The 24,643-nt window shown below is 37.7% G+C and overlaps 1 protein-coding gene across 1 annotated transcript in view; it reads left to right on the forward strand.

The window, feature by feature from the left end:
* Positions 1-17,691, forward strand: part of LOC139737393 (probable phosphorylase b kinase regulatory subunit alpha) — a 59,113-nt gene extending 41,422 nt beyond the window's left edge. Inside the window, exon 26 of the mRNA XM_071648068.1 lies at positions 17,150-17,691. Within this exon, the coding sequence (XP_071504169.1) occupies positions 17,150-17,389 (240 nt within the window). The 3' untranslated portion in view covers positions 17,390-17,691. The remainder of the gene's footprint in view (positions 1-17,149) is intronic.
* Positions 17,692-24,643: the final 6,952 nt, after the last annotated feature.

Here is a 24,643-nt window from a genome sequence, read left to right on the forward strand (position 1 = left end):
ACTTCAGCCATGGCATGCAGAACTGATTTTCTTACTTGTTGAATGCTTGTGAAAGATATTACTAAAAGTATTTTTCAGTGGTTGCTTGGTAAAGTATTTGTGATACAAATGCATTACAAAACAACATAGACAAAAAGTGAGGATAGTTGTAGCCACCACAATAAAGATAGGAATTTGTGAAATTAAAATGATAGAAATAAATATTTCATTCACATGCATACTCATGATATACTAGTTGGAAAAAAAAAACTATCATAAAAATTTTGAGAAATGTGCATGTGCTTATAATGTTTTCATGGCAGTGTTCCAGAAAATCTTGACTGTCTCGTAAACAAAGTCTACTGAGGTGTCATGAGAAACATATCTGTTGACAGAGGGGAAGAAAAAGAACACTAGAATTGATTTCAGCCCCACGTGACTGTCTATGTGGCTCCTATGAGTCGATGTACACGTACTGTATGTAATATTTACCAGATGACTGTATCAAATTCCCATGCTACGATGTATTATACAACCAGTGAGATTGTCATTTTTTCTCTTGAATGCAGACAGAGGAATATGTGCTCTCAAAACAGATCAACAACTCCCTCTCCACTTTTTGGCAGATTTCCGTCACTTCTTTTTCTGATTTTTTTATGCTGATTACTTTGAGTGAATTAATCTAATTGATTTTTTTTCTTCTTCTTCTTTTTTGGGGGTGGGGGATGGGGGGACCTTGGTTGGCAGAGAGATTTGTCCCCTCTTCAGTGGATATGGTATAAAGTGATAATCTAGGTTTTATGAAGTGTATGATTTTTTTTTTTCAATTTTATGTGATCACTGTTTGACTAGCTACCACAAGGTCAATGGCTTTTACATCCCCTTCAACAGATGAGGCAATGAGAATATACTGTAAAACTAGAAACATTCAAGGCATGAAACTTTCATGAATTGCAACCCATGAAAAAATTGTGAGTATACTGCGTAAACTGGATTGTGTAGACAAAAATTTTGGCGTGCATTCTGCATTTGTGAATCGCGACTCCTCACGTTACTCATGAAAGTTTCATGCATGCCAAAATTTCTGATTTTAGAGTAGTGCCTTACCTTGGGGCACAACCACTGCTGTAAGGAGACTTGCACTAGAGACCTCACAATAGACCAGTTTGCACGACATTACTCATGGCAACCCTGTGTCTCATTATGTTGTTACTCTCACTTGACCTTTATCTGCTCAAGAGGGGAATGTAGCTTCGAATTGGCTTATTGACAGCCTGTGGTCTATATCCTCCTGAGCCACAATGTCTCCTCTAAAGTGGATATCTCATTGGCTTGGAGACTAGGACCTCGTTTACTCTAGAGTAATTGTGGTAACAAAGGCGGGGCCGGCCCAAGACCACCTCCATGAGGTAGTCTCAGGCCAGCCTGAGCCCCACCTTTTGTTGATGTAAATGCAAGCAGACCCAAATGCGCGGCCAAACCCACTCGGCTGTACTGTAGAGATCACTGGACAACAAACAATGTTTTACATGTATGAAGAGCACCACTACAACGAAAAAAAGGAACATGCGAAAGGAACTTCATTCGCTTGGTGCAGCTCGACATGGTAGTATAAACACACAAAGATGCCGAGCTGAGTACCGTAATGTAGATGGGTCTTTATCCGGCCCGCCAGCCAGTGTAAACGGGGTCTAGATGGCAAAGTGATGGTGAATTGAGTGTTGCTGGTCATGAAGACTACGCTGGTCTCCAGTACCGGCTGCACAGAAACGCTGTTAGTGAGAGGTTTTGTTAGCGCTATCAAGTCACTAATAAACAAATCAGCCACTAACAGCACGGGCAAAATGACCACACAGAAAGCGCTGTTAGAGCGCTGTTAGACACGTGACTGTGCTGTTACGGTGCTGTAAGTGGATTTGAGCAATAGAGTTAGGCAAAATCTGTGCGATTTGTACGTAATGATCTATTTATAGATTAATGCATCTTGTTGATGCAGAGGCAGCACAACGCAGTGCATTGTAGTCTTCGTGAGTGATGTGTATTCATATCTGTAAACAGTTGGATATTATCCGTACATTGTCGCCTTGAGAGCATGGCCGGCGCCATGTTTTCAAAAGTTTCTGGGTTTTCATGAGCTAACAAAAACAAAACAAAGCAAAACAAAACAGAACAAAAAGGACTTCAGCGCAACATTGGGTGCCACTTCCGAGTTTCTTCAGCTGACAAGCAAGCAAATAAATAAATAAATAGGTAAATAATAATAATCTTTCTCATTCCACTTTTGGGTTTCTTCTGCTGAAAGGCAAAAAAAACAAAAAACAAAAAACAAAAACAAAACATTTTAAAAAAAGGAAAGGAAGAAAAAAGGTCTTCAGGGCAAAAACAAAGCCCTTACTGTGCTCAAAGGTTTCATTCCCTTTTTTTTTCCAGCGTCATTTCCTCCGGGGTGACCGGGGCCCAAAGTAGTGACACCCTATGTCAGCCCTACTCCTATGCAGCCCTACTCCTATGTAGTCCTACGGGTGCAAAAAAGCCAGGCAACCAGTCCCCATTGCAGCATTTCTAGTGACATATTATGTATACAATAGTTGTAATAATAAAGTTCATCATCATTGACTTTAATGGGTATGTAGCCAATTTCACTATTAAAGGACCAGTCCACCTACAAATGTGGATTTAGTGAATACAGCAATGTTAGTAGAACACATTGATATGATAGGTTTTTGAATAAGTTTTTGAAGTCACTGTTGGATGAGAAAACTGCTGCAGTGTATGATATGCGTAGAACGATATAAGGAAAATATAAAGAGAATTTCATGAAAAATTGTTCACAGCAAAATCTAAGTCGCCCACTACCCGCCACATTCTTAATTAGGTCTAGGTCGATCTATTTTGAAGTATGTCCACATGGTATAGAAAAGGAGACAACTGAAGTTACAGTGCACACAAGAAATTATTCACTAACATTGTCACTATCAGTGCCCCTGGCACTGTTAGTGAGTTGTTAAAACAGCATTGTTTCCACTTTTGATTATTGAAATTAATCAAATCTAATGTAGATAAGCTCGAAAAAGTGCCTGCGACAAAATTTGGTCAAAAAGCAATAGAAAACAAAAGGTTGAAAAAACAATGAAATACATAAGAAATTAACAAAACTATAAAAACAAAAGAAATTGATTTTGATTTCGCTATTTTTTTTTACAAGAAAATTGTTCGATGTGTCTTAAGGAATTCTGACGCAAAAATTTAGCAATGCTTCAGTCTTTTTAATGCAGTTACAGGAGTTTCAAATTCCGTGCATAAATTTACATTATTAATTTACTAAAAATAGAAAATCAATAATTTTCTATTGTATGACCATGTAGTATTGTAGTTGACAACCGAATGTATGTTCAGGCAAAATTTTGCAGCGATTGCACCATCGGCGCCCGAGATCTGAAGGCTCCCCCCCCCCAACACTTGGATTCAAATAGCCCAGTTAGAATACAAAGGGTTAAAGCTACTTTAAACATCGCGTAAGATTACACTTTTGGATTCCATTTGTCATGTGATTCATCCTGTGACCTGTGTACATAGTTAACGCCCCTCATCTTTTCCTCAGAGTGACATAATTGCTTGACAGTTGATAAGATGAAGCTTTGTTTTCATTTGCGCAACAGAGAAGTCTGAAATTCCAGGAGGGTATTTGCTGTTTGCGAACCATAATGACCATTTTAATCGTTCATCTGATGCGTGAACAAAATTGTAATTACATATCACTACCGTTATGTTTACGCTTGCTTGAATAACATCCACTGGCAAACTCAAATCATGTAGTGATGTGACATAGTGCTCTGCAGTGAAGGAATCTCTCTTGCAGATGGCTTTTCAGGCAACTTCAAAACTAGAGTGTAGAATGAAGCATTAGCTCTTTCATACAATCGTGCTTTTGCTGCATGTGATATTTGTTACTGCTATCAACTCAAGACTACATCCCCAAATTTGATCGAGACATCCAGATGTCGTTCGTTTAATTACTGTTCATAAGTGTCACTTCTTGTCTTCTTCTTTTGCATGTAAGTTCAGTAAAGAAGGAAGTAGGATTTGCTTTCGTTAATTCAGGTAGCGTTGTCTCGAAATGCGCAGCAGGTAGCATTTGTTTGGATACCAGGGTGCTTTAAATCTCTTCAGGTGTAGAATTATTGAGGTGTTCACTCTCGGTGTTGCGTGCTAGACAAACAGTTTTATCACCTGACTCAATGGAGCTACCTGTGCTACCGAATGATCATGACATCCTTCCTCTGCGTGTCTTCAACTTCCTCTTCTCTCCGTCTTCCTACTTGACGGTCTGGAGGATTGGGAATCCGCTCCAGAGACTGATGAGGCTGAGAAGCCAGTGTATTAGCCTCCCCTCCAGCTCCACAGCCTGTTCGTGAAATCTGGCAGCCGCAGATCGCACGAGGCGTGCCGTCACTTTTGGCGTAACAGCGACACCACGATTCAGTTTCATGTATCACCTGCTTTCAAGTGTAGCTCATTTTGGCGCCAAAACAGTTAGGGTTGCATATATGGTTGCCTGTGGTTGCCTAGAAACCCCAGAAAATACAAATACATATTTGTTTGGTTTGGCATTGAACGAGTGAATTAGGGTTGGGTTTTGTTTTTTTAATCATTTTCTATTAGGTTTTTTTTTTCTTTCTTTCATTCTGTGCTCATCCTGTTCCTCCTCTTGTGTAAATATGAAATGTGATCTTCTTTTTATGAAGTGTTATCTTCTTTTTTTATGAAATGTTATCTTCTTTTTTATCTTCACTCGCTGTTTCCTGCTGTTATGAAGAGCTCTTTCAGGGGTATTAGATTTATTTATTTGTTATTGCTGGAAGGGCAAAGAACCTTGAAATGATTAGATGTCTCTTGGGTAAGATGTATAAGATCAAATAAAGAGAGGGCTTTTTCGTTGGGATCACCTACTTTGTTTACACTTCAGCTCCATGCATGCCTTGAAGAAAGTGTCACTGTGAAGTGGAGTCTTGGTTTCTTGTTTGTTTTGAGTTTTTTTTTTCTTCTCCTTCTTTTTTTTTTGAAAAATGACCTTAATGTATGTTTCCTCAGTCAGCATCAGATCAGAGAGTTCACTCATGGCCCTGGAATATCTGTCAATTACCGGAGGCATGAGTATGCTGGGTTTTTTAAATTAATGTTCCTCTCTTGCAGGTGATACAGTATTAAAGCCACTATTTATCATCTCCAGATTGAAAAAACAACAACAACAACAACAACAACAACAACAACAACCCAGCTTTAATGCTTCAAATTAGTTCTTAAATGGGAGTTAGGGATAGAAACAACCAACATAAAAATGTTAATCAGTATGATCAATGTTAAAGGGGTCATATAGTTTTGGTTGAGTCCTTATTTCAGGTTTCTCACATTTTTGGTGAGATAATGAAAAACCTCTCATGAAACATGAAAGAGCATGTAATTCCATGAGGAATTCAATGTTTATTTGATGAAAATTGGTTTTGAAATGGCTGAGATATCCAAAACAGAGCGATTGTAATAAGTGTGGGACCCACACTTTATCACGATTGCTTTGTTTTACTTTGTTTTTGGATGTTTTAGTCATTCCAAACCCGATTTTCATCAAATAAACTTTGAATGCCTCTTAAAATGGTATGCTCTGTACTATTTCATAAGTGTTTTCTTGGTATCTCGCAAAAAGTTTAGGGCCCATTTCTCATCTCCACCAATACTGTACTATCCCTTTAAGTATTTTTAAATGTACAAATGTGAACAGTAGTTATTTTAGAATCATTTCTAGAATAAACTATCCACAGTTATGGTTTATTGAGAAAATTAGTGATATCTCCTTATGTTTGCAGCTTTATTGCCAAATATCTATATGGTAGCATGTTTTGTGATACAACTGAACTATAAAAATGCATCAAAAGTGATAATTTTAACAGGTTTTTTTTAAATCACTGCTCCCAACGGTAAACAGTTGCTTTAATTTGGGTCAGCTTGCTCAGCTTACTTACCTATCAGCACCTGCCAAGGGGATTCCAAAACGAGAGATCGAAGTTTGTACCAAATTGGGGTAGCTCAGTGGAGAGGGGGGAGAGAAAAAAAAAAACACACCCAGATAGAAAATGACAAACTCATAAATTGAATATGTAGGCCGCTCATATTACCTGGTTGTGACGTCATTCGAAATTCTTGGGTAATTGACTCTGGCCCACTGTGTACTGCAAACCACAGCTGGGCTATCACTTTTCAGCTCATCTCAACGTAGCCGAGATTACCTGCACAACCTTTTTGGTGGACAGGGAAATGACTTCTTTTTCTACCCCCTTTTTTTTTTTGGGGGGGGGGGGGGGGAGGGGGAGGGGGTTACAACAAGATTGATCTTATTGGTAGCCTTTGCCACAAATAGTAAACATCTTGTGAATAACGTCATTCATCTACCTAGATATATCTGGCGTAATGGCAAAATATTTCCTGACAGTGCACTGTGTCGGTGCTTTTTGCAGCATCTATGGCTGAAATATGAAGTATTGCTTCGTGCTTGCCTGTTTTGCAGTGATTTAACTTACTTTGCTTACTGACCAACAGATGCCAATTTAAGTCTATGTTTATTTATTTATGTATTTATTCATTAAGTCATTCATTAATTATCTATTTATTTATTTATTCATTCATTCATTCATTCATTCATTCATTCATTCATTCATTCATTCATTCATTCATTCATTCATTCATTCATTCATTCATTCATTCATTCATTCATTCATTCATTCATTCATTCATTCATTCATTCATTCATTCATTCATTCATTCATTCATTCATGCATTCATGCATTCATTCATTCATTATAACGAATAATGTGTTGGTGATTGCACAAATTAGAGATCTGTGATAAGTAGATATATCCCTACTCTTTCCAGCCTCTTTTCTCGCTGATATCTTACTGATACCCACATTTTAGGAATTTCTAGAATCTAAGGCATTTTTTGATGTGCAAAATTATGTTTGTCATCATTATTGACATCATACTGAATTAAGTGTGGTATACTTGGCCCCAAAATAGGCCATGTCCAAGCCTCAAGATACTCTTCAACTGGTTTTGAAATTGTGCTGTGATGAACCATACCTGATATCATTCTCACACAAATTTTTTTTTTTAAAGTCTCCAGCTTGATAATGGGTCGTCATGTGATTTGGGAGAAGTCATGTCCATGTGTAAATGATATCCTAAGACTTTGTTGGAAGTGGGTGTTTCATAAAAGTCTACCTTTTACATGTCAATTTCTTACATCAAAAGGTTTTCTTTTTTTCTTTTTTTTTTCTGTTGGTTTCTGTGTGTAATTTGAGCACTGATGTCGTATAACTGCCGTATAACTGCCGTATAACTGCGCTTGTCTGTTCACCTTTTTTTTCTGTTTTATGTTTATTAGACTGCAGTACATGTATGTAAGCTAGACTAAAACTGTGATGGGGGGGGGCAGTTTTTGTGGAAGGGTCTGATTGCTTTTAGGTGCATTGAAAAATTTGCAACTCACATAGAGTATAGACTCGAACAGTAATTTTCACCATGCCTCTACACATCTCTGCCTAGATTTCAGCTTCTCTCAGTATTTAGGTCAGCAACATTGTTTTAGCAGTCTTGAAGCAAGAAAAAGAAAGAATGATCATGCTGTGCGAGGGTACTAGGTATATGATTTTGTCAGCAGATATTATTATCGTTGTGGAAGTAATATAAACACATGCTTTTTGCCAAATGACATTTGCAGTGAAACAAACAAAAACAAGATAAAACTTGAAACCGATCATTGTCGCGTAGTGGCAGCATGGCAGGCAGCCGCTTGTTATTTCATTACTCTGTCCACATGCTTGTGTGGATGGTCTCAACAGGTTTTGGGTTTCCATGTCGCCCCGGGGAAATATAGGTCATGAAAATTTACATTTTCATCAGGGCCTGCCTGTGTGTTTACACAGGGGTTGAAAAGAAAAGTTTCAATAGAGGGTTTCTGTTTCATTCTTCTACATGTTTTGTTTTGTTTTGTTTTTTGTTTGTTTTTGTTTTTTTACTTTAGAAACCATATTTGGCTTTAGAAACCATATTTGGCTTTAGAAACCATATTTGGCTTGATTAAAGTGGGTTCAATCAGGGTGGTTCAAGAGATAAGTGATGGCTATCAGTTTGGATATTGTAATAAGAATATGAGAATGAGAGGTAGCAAAAAACGTATGTCATGACATAAAAGCAGCGTTTTTATGATTTCCTTTCAAATAAGAAAAAATGATCTATAGGAATGGACACATAGCAAAGTATATTATGCAGCAAAAAGAAAAAAGGAAAAAAGAAAGAATGAATTAGTTGATAGCCACAAGAATGAATTGTACTCTGTTGATCTCAGTATATTTTTAGTAAGATAGTGACATGTTCACGTTCAAATCAGTAGGGAAAAGTGTGCAATTATACATGCTTTTGTTTGCATGTAGTCAAAATATTTCAGTGTGGATAGCAGATCGTACTAGAGAGCTTGTACATTTTGACATGGTGGTACATACCTACTATGAAGTGACATTTGTATCGGATTAGATTCAGCCCAAAGCTGATTTGATGAGAATTTTGAAACTCCATGATGTACACCTTTCTAGAGATGATGTCTCTGGAATCAGCTTTCTACTAAAGGCCAAAGCGTTACCTCCCTTCAAACATTCATAAGAGGGTCATACATATCTCTTTAAAGGGGAAGGCTAGTAACTGATCAGTGGGAATCAGTGGAAATGCTGGGAGATGATTGTTCCAATCCTTATGGGATTCATTCAAGAGTTCATTGTATATCTATTGTTGTGTGAAAATGATTTGCTTCAGAATGGTCGCATATTCAAGTAATGTGCAGTTTAATGCTTCCAGGTTAGCGTCCCTGGTCAGTGACGGGGCATTAATCTGCACATTACTTGAATATGAGACCGTTCTGAAGCAAATCATTTTCACACAACAATAGATATACAATGAACTCTTGAATGAATCCCATAAGGATTGGAACAATCATCTCCCAGCATTTCCACTGATTCCCACTGATCAGTTACTAGCCTTCCCCTTTAACAATAGAAATAGGTCAACTGGATATCCCTTTATAGTATAAGGATATCACCCTCTTTTTCATTATACTGTAATGAATGTTTTTTTTTTTTTAATCATCATAGACTGATAGTTTGCATTTGAATATTAACACACAATATTGCCATGGTTTTGTCTATTGCTACATGTACAACTGGATGTCCTTGATTTGTTTCTTTGTGTATTTCAAAGTGATTGTTACTTTGTTATTTTGTCGCAGGGCCTCAAGAATAACGGTGAATAAGCAACTTATGGGGCTATCCTGGACAAAGAATGATGAACAAATTACTAAATAGAACAATTAGAGAGAGGATAAAAAATCAGAAAGTACAGCAAAATGGCTTAATTTCAAATATTGGCTTACATTTCAGAAGTGATTATATGTTTTGACTACTTCTTGTTTCAATCTGATATTCTACCTGATGTCAAATCTCTGAGAGGGAGCAGAAATCAGTGTGAAAACTTCCTGAGTGTAATAGATGCCGAGATGTGATTGAAGTGAGCAGTCGTGATGACTCTGCCACTCTCATCGTCATCGCTGGACCGATGGTGGGCTTTTCATTCATTACCCAGCCCGGCTATCATCTAACCCCCTAATCATTTTAGCAGCACGGATGATGTCGCCATGACGATGACACGTCACTGTGAAGGAATGTGTTTTTGTTTTTGATTTTGTTTTTATTTTTATTTTTTTTTAGATTGGTGCCTACGATTTGCCTTCTCATTGAACTTCACTGGACGTGGGAGTCATTTGTTATGGTCTAGGCACTCTCTCTCTCTCTCTCTCCCCCCCCCCCCCAACATTTCTCTGCTAGGTTAATCTCTATTTAAGTTCACGGGGAGGCTAATGCATATTTTCCAAATTTAATTGCTTCAGTTGGATAGACCCTAAATTCTGATGGATTTATTGTGACCCTCTTTCTAAGTATATTCTAATTTGTCTCAATAGAATTTCTCTTTTATTTCCTAAACTTTGCCATTAATATATTTTTTATATTATCATGACTTAATCTTCTATTAATAGAATCATTAGTTATGCTGTATTGATAGTCAGTAATGCCTCAAATGTGCTTGAAATTTCATACCATCTCATTATGGGAGGGGATAGGCTTTTAATTGCATGGCCTGTGTACGCAGATACATATACCGGAGGAGCATTTAATTGCATTACTGTAGAATAATGTGCATATTTGCATTAGTCTGAATTTCTGTCACAGATATGCTTACTTTCAGTTTGTGGTTTCTTCTCATTGTTTGTGTGTGTGTGTGTGTGTGTGTGTGTGTGTGTGTGTGTGTGTGTGTGTGTTTTGAGGGGGGGGGGTGGAGATTGAAGATTAAAGGAGGCATTGCAGTTGCTGTATTGCTTTGGCAAAATACTTGTCAGCTAAATTTAGTTTCAGGCCCAAATCTGGAATCAACTATCCAGCTAGCTTTTCGACAAGCGATGTCTGTCTGTATGCATGGCGCTCTGTCGATATGCAGCAAACAGCTTGCACTGGCCATCTTTATAGATTGCCACAGTTGCCGATGCCACAAAAAGCTACACCTGTAGACTTTTCCTGAAATGCAGCAGATGCGAGTGGAACATTTGGCGGGGCAGATCGATGTTGGACGAGCGAGAGGCCGAAAGTGTTGGGATGACAAATGACCATCTAAAGACAGCCATCATCAAACTGGCCAGCTGGTAGCCAAGGGTGATTTAGGAGTCATAGGAAGACTGTCATATCTACTTTTTTAATGTGCACTCCAGATGTGCCTCTTCCTAGCAAATGGAATATTCTTCAGCCATGTTCACACAATATCTTACCATCGACGATGGCTAATATCCACGATGGGTGAAGTCGCTCTTTTTGTAACTGCAAGCTCTTTCACTCAGTGTGTGTTGGTGTTATTACTCTAAAAGCTGTTAATTTTGCAAAGGTTTGATTTTCAAGAATTTCGCAAGCATATCATGCTCTCATGGAGTAAATGGACAGGCATTGGTGCACTTACAAGCTTTGGTGTCAATGCGTGGAAACAGCAGCTCGCGAAAATGTTTGAGGCCTCCTCATTCCCAAAAATATTCTGTACATGAAAATAAGAGCTTTTACAGTAAGTCTTGTAATGTTAAACCATGGTTAAACCGACCAGCTTTGAATATTGTTTTGTCTAAATTCTAACCTTTTTTTTGTTACAACATGAATGGCACATGCAGCACCGCATAAGTTCTAGATTCTCCAGAGTTTTAGGTTTGCTGTCTTATCATATCTATAGACAAGTTAGAAAGTGATTGGCAGAGAGAGAAGGTGTGAGATGAGAGAGAGAAAGGGAAAGAGAAAGGGCCTGGCTGTCGGCCAGAAAATGATGGCTGGTTTCAAGAAGGTCATTGCTGGGATTTCAGCTCCACAGACTGGGATGATGTTAACCTCACTTCAACCTTCTCCGTCCTTGTGCCAAAAGCATCATCCTTCTTCTGGGCTTTGGTGATGGTGGTGTTTTACAGCTGTCATTCTCCTTGCATATGCTTCCTTGCAGACACATGGATGCTTATCTTTGATTTCTTACATTTTTTTTCTTCCTTTTAAAGCATTTCTCCCTTATTCTTGTGATGCAAACATATCAACACTCTGAAGTTACATGTGAATCAAAATGCGAATGTGGTGTAGCCGTTTCTTGCCGCACAAACAACAATTGTAAGTGGTATGTCACTTTTGATGTCACAGGTAATGTTATTAGTCGATGTGGTGTTGATTTCTCTGATATACCACTCATTCCAGTTAGTGTTGTACTAATGCTGATTGAGCCCACTTCCTTCACATGAATGTGCAAGTTATGCCAGTGTGTACATTCAGCCAGATAGAGCAGTAGTGTATGTGTGTCGGTGTGACCGAATTGGCATACGTATAGATATTGGCACCGTTGTTAATACAAACATTGCCGACATACATATGAGGGCATTGTATGTTAATTCTAATAGCTTTCACACACTGAATCATTTGTAAAGTTCAAATTCTGGGCTGAGTATTTCACACCTCCACTCCGTCCACGGCAAGAGTTTAATGGGTTCCACCGAAAATGGGCCAAAGGTTTGATGAATTACCTGCATTATTTCTCGCAAGTCGATGCGACCGACACCTACGTGGTGCGACCATGGCAGGGGAATCCATCAAAATCGAGGTATCTTCCAATTCCAGGGGCAAAATGATCTCTGCGTTGGAAAGATGATACCCATTCCCAAGGACTTCCTGTTGTCAGTGAGTAATGTTTTAATCGGGTCAGGTGACTGAACGCTGATCACGATTTCTGCCCCGCCTTCCACCACCCAGTAAACTGGTCACGTCCGTCGAAAGCCAACGCCGAGCTGCCTGGACGGCGGCCAAGTCAGCCTTTCTGATGACAGTGAGACTGAAGTGGTCGGCATCATTAGCTCGGACAAGTGCTGGAGATCATTTGATAAATATTTGTCTTTCTGTCGGAGAAACGGTGTCGGTTGATGGCTGACTGTGTGTAACCTTTCGTTCTCCGCATCTCCGCCCCATTTGCACATTTTTGAGGTTAAAGTGACTGAAAGATGTATCTGTTTCTGTTGATGTTTAGGGATGTTCTGGCGCCAACTGGCCAAGCCCGCCATCCTGGTGCAGTATATTGCCACTTTCGTAATGCAAAAAGTGACATAAAATCACCATGCCATTCCTAATTTTTTATCTCATAGATACATTATGACCCTGTGTAACATCATTTATCATGTCCTTACAGTAAGGGAGTTTTGTGTTGTTTTTCTGACAAGTGGATGTTTCTCTTTTTAATCTAGGTATTTTGCAATTTCTGCACCAGTTTATTGTGTGGATCCCCTAATTTACATTCATTTCTAAATAATCGGTTTTAAAGTAGGACGAGGATCGACAAATGTTTTTGTCGTCAAAGAGAATGTTTTTGTTTTTTGGGTGTGCCTTGCATTTGAATACATTTTGAAACCAATTAATTGTACCATACCCCTTTCATGCTATGGAAAGATTCTGGAGCACTCAGGAGCAGAACAGATGGAAATCTAATCTAGGTCTTTTCATGCTTTTGGAAGCAATTCCTGGCAATTCATGATAATATTTTAACCCGTTGAGGACAGGCTGATTTTGCTATAACACACATTTCCCATAGACACATGCCCGAGTATATTCGGGACTTGTCCTCAACGGGTTAATGGCAGGTTTCAGTTGCCGTGGTTATCACTCTCACACACGTGGCTTGCAAAGGTTCAACTTACTAGTAGTTAAGTTGAAATGCCGTCTGCACACATACAAAAGTGGTGTTATAAGATAGGATAAATGCTTCATACGGTGAAAGGCAGCTTTAAAAAGTAAAAAAAGTCATGCCTATAACATATTATATTATATACCAGCACAAGGTTGACAAAGTATTTCAAGGTCATCACAAACTTATTGCTGTTGTTTTTTAATCTGCTCTAATCGTCATGCAGCATTCATGCCTTTACGAAGCGGAAAAGGTTAGTGTGGATGCGTGCACCATCAGAGATCTTGTGAAGACCATTCTAAATGAAACCGTCTTATTGGCTATAAAGTTTCTTGTCATTATGACCATACTTGATATGAGAGTTTCAGTTTTGTTTGCACTGTCCCCCCCGGAAGTTTGTGCATTTCCCATATACATCTCTTTTAGAAAACAAAACTCCCATCTCCCGCGTCTTTTTCTTCATCTCTGTATGTGTTGTTTTGCTCTTCTGGCACACAACTGACCCCTGTCCAGGACAAGTCAGTGACCATTGCGAGACGAAAGCACGTGTGAACGCTTTTTCCTCCTGCGCAGGATGGAGGCACGGTGATGTCGTTAGATGAACACCCCCCTCCCCCCCCCCCCCCCCCCCCCCCCCACGACTGACTGTCCAGTGGTTAACTCATTAAAATCTGACTGCTAGTAGAAGGTGATGGAGGTTAATGCGAATGCCAAGCAAATCATCTGTGTTAAGAAATGATGGGCATGCAGAGTCATCCTTAAATGGCGAAAAATTTTTCTCCCGTAATTGGACGAGTGTTTGGTATATCAGATCTTGGTTTTGATCGTTTGGAGTGGAGATACCAAAGAGATACCAATACATCTGATGTGTTACGCAATTACTCAGCAAGTATACATTGCATGTATAATTACAGTGCCTTTTAAGGTCATAGGTCATAATGAAATATATACTTGTTTGTTGTAAAGACTACTGGAAGACACACATAAGGACTCTATGGAAATAGAGTCCTTTATGTTGAAGTAAAGAAAGTAAAAAAAAGAATAGACATCTACACTCAGATGCAAATAGAACACCCCCCCCCCCCACACACACACACACAAAGTAATGAATATCTTCTTTGCAGATAATTTCATTTTTCAGTTGTGATACAATATGCTCTTCTATAAGCAACTCCCAATTAAACAAAGTCCTTAGGATCCTCAGTTTTGATTTGTTACCTTAAAATTTCATTAAAGGTCCTGTTTACCTTTGGGAACAGTGATCTAAAAAAAAATCAAGATACGACATTTAATGCATGTATGTAGGTCTGTTGTACCACAAAAATCCTATCATATAAAATTTTCACGATAAAGCCTAAAATATAAGGAGATGTCTGTATTTTTCTCAGTAAACCGTAACTGTAGACGGTTTAGTCTGGAATTTTTTTTTTTAATTTTAACTATTGTTCACATTTTGTATATCTAACAATATTTAACATTGATTTTACCTATTCAAATTTTTTCAGTGGTTGTTTCTATCTCTAACTCACATTTTAGAACTATTTAAAAGCAGTAATGCTGGGTTTTTGTTTCATGTGCAGATGGTAAATTATGCCTTTAAAGCCAGGCAAATAAAGAACACATTATGTAAAGATATACAGATAATAATTTTGGGACCCGGGTTTTTACTTTGTTGAAACGAAACTGCGTCATAATCATGCTCGTTATAACAGGAGTGCACAGTACAATTTGTACATACACACATACACAATGCACTTGTATGAAACCAAAGTTTGTTGGGGTGGGGTGGAGGGAGGATTGAATGCGTGCAGAGTGTGGGTGCTAGCATTCATCCGCTGAATCTGCTAGTCATCTTGTTCATTCTTACATATCCTGTTGACTAGCAGTGCTTCTTTTGCATGAATATTGAATGAATATAATCACTCATCCTTGCTATAGCTTGTACTTGACCAACTTTTCAAATCCTTCCACATACAAGAATCTTCTTTCCACATACAAATATCTCCATTACACATACAAAACTTTATTTTGTTTCTTTTGGCCAGCCTGGGATAGAATGAAAGGAGTTTCTATCAAAGCCAGAAGAGGAAAAAAATTAAACATCTTTCAAAGCTGTAATCCATTCCTCATGATATATGTTTCCTGTCTCTGAAGGTTTTTTTTTTTTCTTTTAAAGTGTTTCAGTTTCTGCTTTCTTTCTAATCTATTAGCCAGGACAGTGACATGTTTCCTGTGATCATCTGCTAGTCCCTTCATATTTATTTTCACGTCTGCAACCATGTTGAGACAAGGCTATCTGTGTGTTCGCCCAAGAAATGACGAGTCTACCTCATGTTCGTCGAAGCTAATCTCGGCCCAAATGTTGTCGGGAAGCGCACGCCCTATTTTTCTCCTACAGTCTTAGCCTTGGACATGTTTCCAAGTATCACCTTCTGGAAATGTGTCCATTTTTTAATTAAGGGGGATGTTAATTAGATTAGCTTACTTGTTTTAATTTTTGAAATATGATAGTAAAGGGAAAAGTATGTGCAAATACATGTGCATCATGCCCTTTGGATCATTTGTACTTGTAACAGAGGAGCTACAACTTGTAAGTTCCGCATTACGGCTTTTTCCTGATATTAATTTGCTACGTAGGGTAAAGCCCATCCATATTCTCTCACAGTATTCATGTGAGGATAGATACACCTGTACAAGGGCAACATTTCCGTAGAGCAAGAAAGTGAGAAAGATTTTTGTATGAATGACCAGTGGGGAAGAAGGGAAGGTATCTCATCACTCACAATTGTGTACTTTGAATAATGTAAATTGCTCTGTCCTTTTCTGCAAGACCACACAGATATTAAAGGATGCTACATGTATCTCTTTACCCTGTTCTGTATTTTCTTGCCTGCTCTTGCTGGCTGTAAAGGGATCATTCTATGTCGTTAGCATTTGTGCCTTTACAAATACGGATTGAAACACCCTGGGTGTGAAAAGGAAAGTGGATGAGCTTATCAATTTTCAAAGGATACTAGTCCTGCAGCCAACATACAAACCCAGGTGCTGCCTGTTTTAGGTCCACTTTGCAAACCACTAAACCATGTTAACCTTCAAATGATTTACATTGTGGTGTCACGTCGATGTGCAATGAGGCATTTAACGTGTTGAGGACGAGTCCCGAGTATACTCGGGCAAGTGTCTATGGGAAATGCATGTTGTAGCAAAATCAGCCCGTCCTCAACGGGTTAAGATTATTGTAATTCTAAACGACTGAATTGGAATGAGGTCTTTGACTTGTCATTCAGCTATTGAAAGACACTTAAATCACTTCAGGTTTGTTTGTTTGTTGTTGTTTTTCTTTTCAAGGTCACTTCCTCATCATAGTCTTTTTCTCTCAGTCCTTAAGATTTTAGTGCCCTCATTTCTTCCATGTTTGTTTGTTTTTTGTTTTACCACAGTAAATAATCTGCCCAGAGTTGAACAGCTGTTTTTCAGCAAGGCCATGCAGTGCATGATGGTATCAGATGGTATCAGATATAATGAAAACAACAAAGTAACAGCATGCCTGCCCACCTCAAATTCCCTCATGCTTTAGAGCTTACCCATTTAAAATATGTGTGAAAGTGGACTTTCATCTTGGCCTACTTTTGTGTGTTTTGAGCTGGACAGTCACATATACCAAAATATGCAACAAATTAGCAAAATGAAATAAAAGAACAAAAAAAGGACTGAGTGTGTGTTTGTGTGTGTGTGTGTTTATGTGATAATGTGATTTCAGCGTGAGGGCTTACTAAACTGCACAATATCCAAAATAAGATTAGATTTATCTTCCCATTTGACCCCTGAAACTCCAGGTGACCTTTGATGGTGATGCCACCCTGTGCTGCGCGACGCAGGACAGACACGCCCGCGGCCGCTCCCCCCACCAACCCCTCTCCTGCGGGGGCATCGCGGGCATCTGCCTGCACTTCTACGACACCGCGCCCAGCGGCCACTACGGGACGATGACCTACCTGGCGCGGGCCGTGGCGGGCCAGCTCAACCTGACGCAGCACTTTGGCCAGGATGCCAAGGTAGAATGTAAAGTCAGCTGATTTCCGCACCTGCCATTCTTGAAGGTGCAGGAAAATGGAAACATAAACAAAACAAAAACAAATGTGTTTGTTCATATTTTGGGGCAATCTATGTACTCTGTTTTCTACCCGATTTGGTATGTGTGTAAGTTCTCAAGGTACAGAAAATTATGTGTTTGGATAAAGATAGATAAACATATATAGAGAGAGAGGGAGAGAAAGGCAAAAGGAAATGTGACAGACAGATATAAACAAAGTTGCTGTGTTTGAAATTCAGAATTGTGATAATTGCTTTTTATTAAGATGGGTAAAATGAGAGAGAGAGAGAGAGATAGGTAGAGAGTGATGCAGCCGGATGATAGGATGAGTGTGAGATCAAGAGATAGTGTATGGATAGACAGATGGGCAGATGGATTCAGAAAGAGATGAAAAGATGGAACAGTGTTTAAAATATGAAGGGGATAAAATAGAAATAGGATTAGGAGTTTTGTCATCGCAACGTAATGTATGAGCTTTCAGCAGAAATTGGTGCAAAGGTGATCTACGTGTTTCACATAGGAGAGTTGGCCATAATGTACTCGTTGAAATGTGTGTTCTTACATCAGCCATCAAGAGCAGGCACAAGTAGTTTTATCATGGACAGCAGCACTTTAAAAAGTACACTGCATATTTATTGTTGTATTTAACAAACAGACAAAATTATGAAGGTTTTTAGTAGCTTTTGGCATAGTCTTTGCTCATGTACTGATATCTTGGCTGGGTTGTGTTTCATGAAATCGCATTGAAAGAATGTGCAGTCATGCACGCTTTGATATCTTACCTCATTTTGATTCTTGTGGAGATTTAACACAGATTTATTTGGTTGAATTTTTTTTTTACTTTTTGAACAATAATTATGATGTTTTTAACAATACAGCTAACAAAACATTTCTGTTTTCGACCATTTGCTTACAAGACTTGTCTGCGTTGTCCAGGCATCTGGAAGAAGGACAGTATGAAAATTTGTTATGATTTGAAATATACCCAGCCTGTATATTAAGATGAACTGAAATGCTATAGTCGGCTGTTAATGTTGCATGTTGAGAAGATGTTTTTCATTTTACTGGCTGTGTTAACTTTTCGTGGCACAACTCCTGTGTTGCTTTTTGAAAATGTGTGCATTTTGCTTGTTGCAGGGTTAGAAGAATGCTGTTGTGTGAGAGAAAAGAAATGCTGCAAGTACGTACATGTATTTACCAGTTACAGAATAGTTTTAAGCTTCCACGTACATTGACGTTAGCCTTGCCTATTCCACAGCAGACATATTATTGTACATGGTCTAAAATTAAGCAATAATGACAGTAGTTGGATTGTAGCCCAAAGTTAATACTATTCACGTCCAGATAATTGGATATTACTATTTTTATTTTAATAAACTCAGTCCTACTATATGTTCATAAGTACTCATTCTGCACATTCATGTGTCTTTGAGTGTGACATTTTATCAAATATAGAGAAGTATTATATTACAAAACGTTTGACTTACATTTATCTAACTTGTTATGTAGAACAGAAAAAAGGTCATTAATGTTACTTCAACAGGCTCTGGTGTGTCACATTTGGGTACATATAAAAGTATTATCTTTATCTTATTGTTTTATGCTGCACAAACTTATCATGCATCAAATCAAATGCCTCTCAATTGGCAGCTGGTATACTAATTTAGATAGATCCATAGTTCGCTTCATTACATGCATTAATATGTTGTGACAGTAAACATAACAGGGGATTATGATGAGCAATGCCACAAAATCGTGAATACCAAATGTTAATGTAAACATTGGGGGGAAATGGTTGCCGTGGAAGAAAGGGTGTCACATTTCATGTCTCGAGAAGATTTTACAGTTAGTCAGTACCCTTTACTTGTGTGCTATGTGAAGAACTGTGTATGTGTGTATGTGTCTGTGTGTGTGTGCCATATCAACTCATTGCCTACTATGTAACTCTATGGAGATTTCAAATATTTGTAGTGAAGGGGTGACTACATGTATGAGCAGTATTAAAAGGGACCCCCTAAGTTGCTGAAAATTTTGCCAAAGTATTCTTGTGTTGCATGACCACTATGACTGTGCACTTCACGTGGTTTAGGAAGGTATTTTGCACATGGCACACAACTCTTCATCTTCTCTCTGTAGTCAAGAATCAACAGGGGAGTGCTCTAAAAGTTTAATGTGTGTTCTTTTTATATCATACCAACATCATTAGTTTCAGAGCGGGTCATGCGCACAACTAACTCACATGAAGAGCATGACAATGTCATTTAGTAGAAGACTGTAAATACATTGTAGTTATGTTTTACGTGTACTCTTTCATTTTTGTTAGTTTGTGAAATATGGTTTCAAATGAATCATTATTAGTACCTGTACAAATATTCAAGATGCAAGGGATCACCTTTCTTAGAACTTTATGCTTAATACTTGGTATCTTGCTAAAACATACGCTTTGTAGAGTACTCGTTACATTTCACGAGCTTCTGGGATCATAAACCCAGAGCGAACAGTACTTTGACATTCAAAAGAAAAAGAGGAAAAGCATACCAAGAGCACAATATGTCCATGACTAAACGTTTGTTTTCCCTCTGCTTCACCTTGTACGGACACCACGAGGTTCGCCAAATCACAATATTCGATACGCGGCAAAGTGCATGTAACCGCTTAGTCCGGTACCACCCAGTATCAAATACTTTTGGCAGCATTTCAAGGTACACATACTGCCTATAGTTCTTCGATATTTCTGACTGTTTCATTATAATAGTTTATATTATGATTCTCATGTGTGGAGCCTGCCGTTATGTTTATTCTGCTCTAACTTGTTAACCTCATCACAGATACAAATGATCAAATTCTTATCATAGACAAATTTGTCTGCAGACAGTAGGCTACCTAAGTCGTAAGTTATTCTGGAAGAAGACACACAACATTCTATCTGTCTTCACATAGTACAAAGTATTTTTTATATTCTTAGAAAACAAGAGTACAGTATATGTATGATATTGTAATTCACTGTTCAGTGCAAGTTTTTATGTCAGTCCAGCCTACAGCTGTCAGGGGGTTACCATACAAGCAGTACCAGACATTAGTTTGTTTCATCTATGAATGAATATCTTATCCAAGGAACCCATTGCCAATCAGCATGGAATGTAGAAGTTATTCCAACGAAATGCAGAGATGCCAATTAATACTTGTTCTTTGCAGTATTTAGTAATGTTTCTTCTTCTTCTTTTTTTTTTTTTGCCAAAAAAACCCCAAAACAAAACAAAAGGTTTCAGGGAAATTTCTGTTTTTCCTAATTGTTTCACACACATATATGTTTATTGCAGAGAAGGTAAAAATACTGTTTTTCTACCAAAAATATGCCATTTCACCCTTCAGAACACCTTGGGTAGTGCATTACAGCTTTCAAGGTTGGAATCCCTGTAACTCGATTTTGGGAGGTTATGTAGAAAGCAAGGAGAGGAAAGAAAGAGAGAGAGAGAGGGAGAAAGGATGACACAGAAAGAAAAAAAAAACCCAGAAAACCAGAAAATTAATGAAAAACCTGTATAGGGCTTGTGGTGCTAATATAATACGTGTTTGTCATAAAAAATCAGATCATATACATGCATGTTAGAGCATGAAGGAATTGCATTTTAAGCAATGTTTATAATGGTGCATTGAATATTGTTTCCTGGGTGTGTGTTGTTTTTAATTCATTTAATTATTTATTTCTTTGCTTCCATTAAAAGAATTGCTGTGTTTGAAATACATGTAGCAGCTGATATTAGTCAAGAATACAAGTAGATGCACAAAAGTAAAGGAAAAAGTAGGGAGATTGAATAATTTGACTAAATTGGCTATTATAGAAAAGCTTTATGGAAGTAGAATTCTTTGTTGTTTTTTTTTAATTGACATCCATTTAAATCAGCTGAACCACTCATCCTTGCATACAGTCTTTTGGTTCCCATGGCAACACTTCAGGAATGTTATAGTATGCACACACTACATTACACGATATACAATCAGACCGCAATAATGGCAAAACCCTGATAAATGTAGTCACATTTGTAGATAGAACAAAAAAAATTTTAAAAGAGTGCAGATGAACAGAACTGAAATATGTTCATATTTATCCCTCTCTTCTGACAATGCCTTATCTGGGGCCTCCTGTGCAACCTGGAAATGCTTTAATTACAGCACTCCAATTTGATGACATTATTGTGCTGTACACAAAACCCACATAAAAAGCAGCTTGTTTGCCATGGGACATTTTCTCAGCTTTCCGATAACTTTAAAGGTCCTGTTTACCTTTGGAAGCAGTGATTTAAAAAAATGTTCAGGATATCACTTTTGATGCATATGTGTAGGTCAATTGTATCACAAAACATCCTACCATATAAGATTTATGCAATAAAGCCTAAAAGATAAGAAGATACCACTATTTTTCTCATTAAACCATAACTGCAGACGGTTAAGTCTGGAAACATTTTTATTATAACTATTGCTCACATTCTTAATATTTAACAATACTTAACATCGATTATACTGGTTCAAATTTTTACATTGGTTGTTTCTATCCCTAACTCACATTTTAGAACTATTTTGAAGCACTAATCCTGGTTTTTTGTTTCATCTGCAAATGGTAAATTATGCCTTTAAAGGTATATTGCGGAAATCAAGGAGACTTTGGAGGACAATGAATTTCAATGAGTAGACTCATGTGATCACAGTTAAGTCTCAGGAATACTACTCTGTATTCTTTAGTATCTTGATAATGCACTCACAGAGCGTGGCTCTGTCCAAGTTGATAGGTATACAGTAGGTAGAAAACTCCATTATTGATTTGGGGCTGTAGTGTCACTCTGCATTGTGTTTTTTGTTATGAATTCACTATTGTAATCATATATTTTTTGCCTTTTTATTTCTATTTAAGTTATTCACAAAGTTGCCTTATATGGCGACACGTGAAGTGAACGAGAATTTGATAGCAGTGTAATTTGAAGAAGAATTTTTAATGTCTGCTTGCTATTGAGTTGTGAATGTGTGTGCTTCCGATCAAAGTACTGATATTGCATGCCTAACATTTGTTGTACAGCTGTAAAGTTTGAATTTATTCTTAATGTTCATCCCTTTGCCAATGTGAATCTATCATGTGTGTGTAGAAAGTGTATATTGATATGATATTATATGTATATTGAAACTTTTATCTCTGAATGATCTCTGTCTAAACTGATGTGATTGCTGTATAAAACAATGTGACATATCGTGTGTCTCAAAAGATATCATGGGGCATCTTATACTATTCATTTACAATCTTCAGTGTTTGAAAAAAAATTACTGGTGCGTATGATTCGAAAACAGTAAGTAGGGTGGAGAAATGTGACTAAAACCTTGAATACAAACACAACTTTTTACCATGTTATGAATGAAACTGTTTCCATAAGGTCTTTATAAAGAGAGTCATGGGATGCATAAAAAAAAAAAACAACAACAACCTGCTACAGTATTATGAAAGGTATACCAAAACCACCTCAGCTGTGGGAGAGGCATATTGTTATATGCAGGAAATCCAACATTAGATGATGAAAAGGTTTTACAGTTTATATTATTGCTCAGGTTTGGAGAAAGAAACCAAACATTTGAATGATATTGTCAGTTCTAGGCACTTAAAAGACAGCTTCAGTAGAATCACATGTGTTGTCTCTAGATTTATGAATAGCAACCATCAAGAGAGTCACATTTTAATAGGCAAGTATGATGATGGTGATGATGATGATGAAACAGCATTTATATAGCGCCATTTATCTGTAGAAACATTCAAAAGGGCCATGAAAACAAAGGTTTCGGGTTCCCTCCGAGGATAAAGATTAAAGGATAACTAAGGATTAAAGTGTCTTGCCCATAGGGAACTACTGGAACTTGAAGTAGAGCCCTCATTACTTTGGAGTCCATGGTGGTATCATTTTAGCCACTACACACACATACACACACACACACGCACACACACAAAACGCGTTAAATATGAAACACCGAGCTGGTGTTAAATTTCCGGTGCTCATTTGTGGTGTTAGGTTAACACCTCCGGGTGTCACTTCAAAATATACAGCTGTTTTTCGAATTACTTAGTTACTGTTCTTCTTGTTGATTTTAAACTTAACAAGACGATGAAGAACTTTCCGGTAAAGTACATGATTTAAAAAAAAAAAGAAATATGTGAACACATAATACACCACAGTAACACCAATTGGTGTGGTCTCCTATTGACAATGGACGGGTGTTATACCATTGACACCAGCAATATCAAATCAACACCATGTGGTGTTAATGTTGAATTAACACCAGCGCAGTGTCAAAAATATCACCAGCTAGTGTCAAATTGACACCATGAAGTGTTAGGTGAACACTTTTCAACACCGTCACAATATACTTTCTATACCTGTCAGTGTGGTCATTGACACTTTATTGGTGTTAGATTTCACACCCATGGTGTTCAATCTAACACCGATTTTTTTTTTTTTTTTTACTCACCTCCAAAGACATTCACTGTGTTTTGAATCTTGAAATGTAAAGTATGGAACATATTACAATGAAGAATTTGGATAATGGACGTTCAATTATATAGATGCACAGAAAAAAAAGAGATCTGCACTAAGCAATATCTATTAAGCAAGTGTCATTGATCAGTGCGGAAAAAGTTGCCAACTGGATAAAAATTAGTGGCAAGTTGCAAAAAAAAAAAAAAAAAAATCTTGACAGTTTGATCTTGAATTAGTTGCTTCCTTTAAGCATGCGATGGGCAAAATGCATCCCCTTGACAGGACTGTGCTGTCAGTTGAATGATAATATCAATACGCCATTGTTGTACATAATTTATCAAGTTCCTTATGCTGAATCCAAAGCGATACAAAACAAGACACAGGCCTATTTATGGAACAGAACAAAATAAAAGTATTTTCATCTCCAAGCAGAAGGGAGAGGTGCAGATCTCGGCCACTGGAGCATTTAAGACGGACCATGATCAAATTTTGTCGGTTGGAGGTTTTGTTGCAAACGGGTTCATGCATTTTGTACCAAAAATAGGCTGACGCTTTTTTTTTTTTTTTTAATAAATGATAGTAACAAATATGTCACGATTTTAATTGCCACGTAGATCTTCACGCCTGGTTTGTATGATATCATTTTTGTCAAATAACAATGCCCTATACATTCACTGAAAGAGAAACAATGATAGAGAAAGTAAAGATTGCTCAAATTCAGTTAT

The sequence above is a fragment of the Diadema antillarum genome, unplaced genomic scaffold (genome assembly GCF_040938485.1).
Source record: "Diadema antillarum isolate AM-2024a unplaced genomic scaffold, OU_Dant_1.0 seq00000692_RagTag, whole genome shotgun sequence".
NCBI lineage: Eukaryota > Metazoa > Echinodermata > Echinoidea > Diadematoida > Diadematidae > Diadema > Diadema antillarum.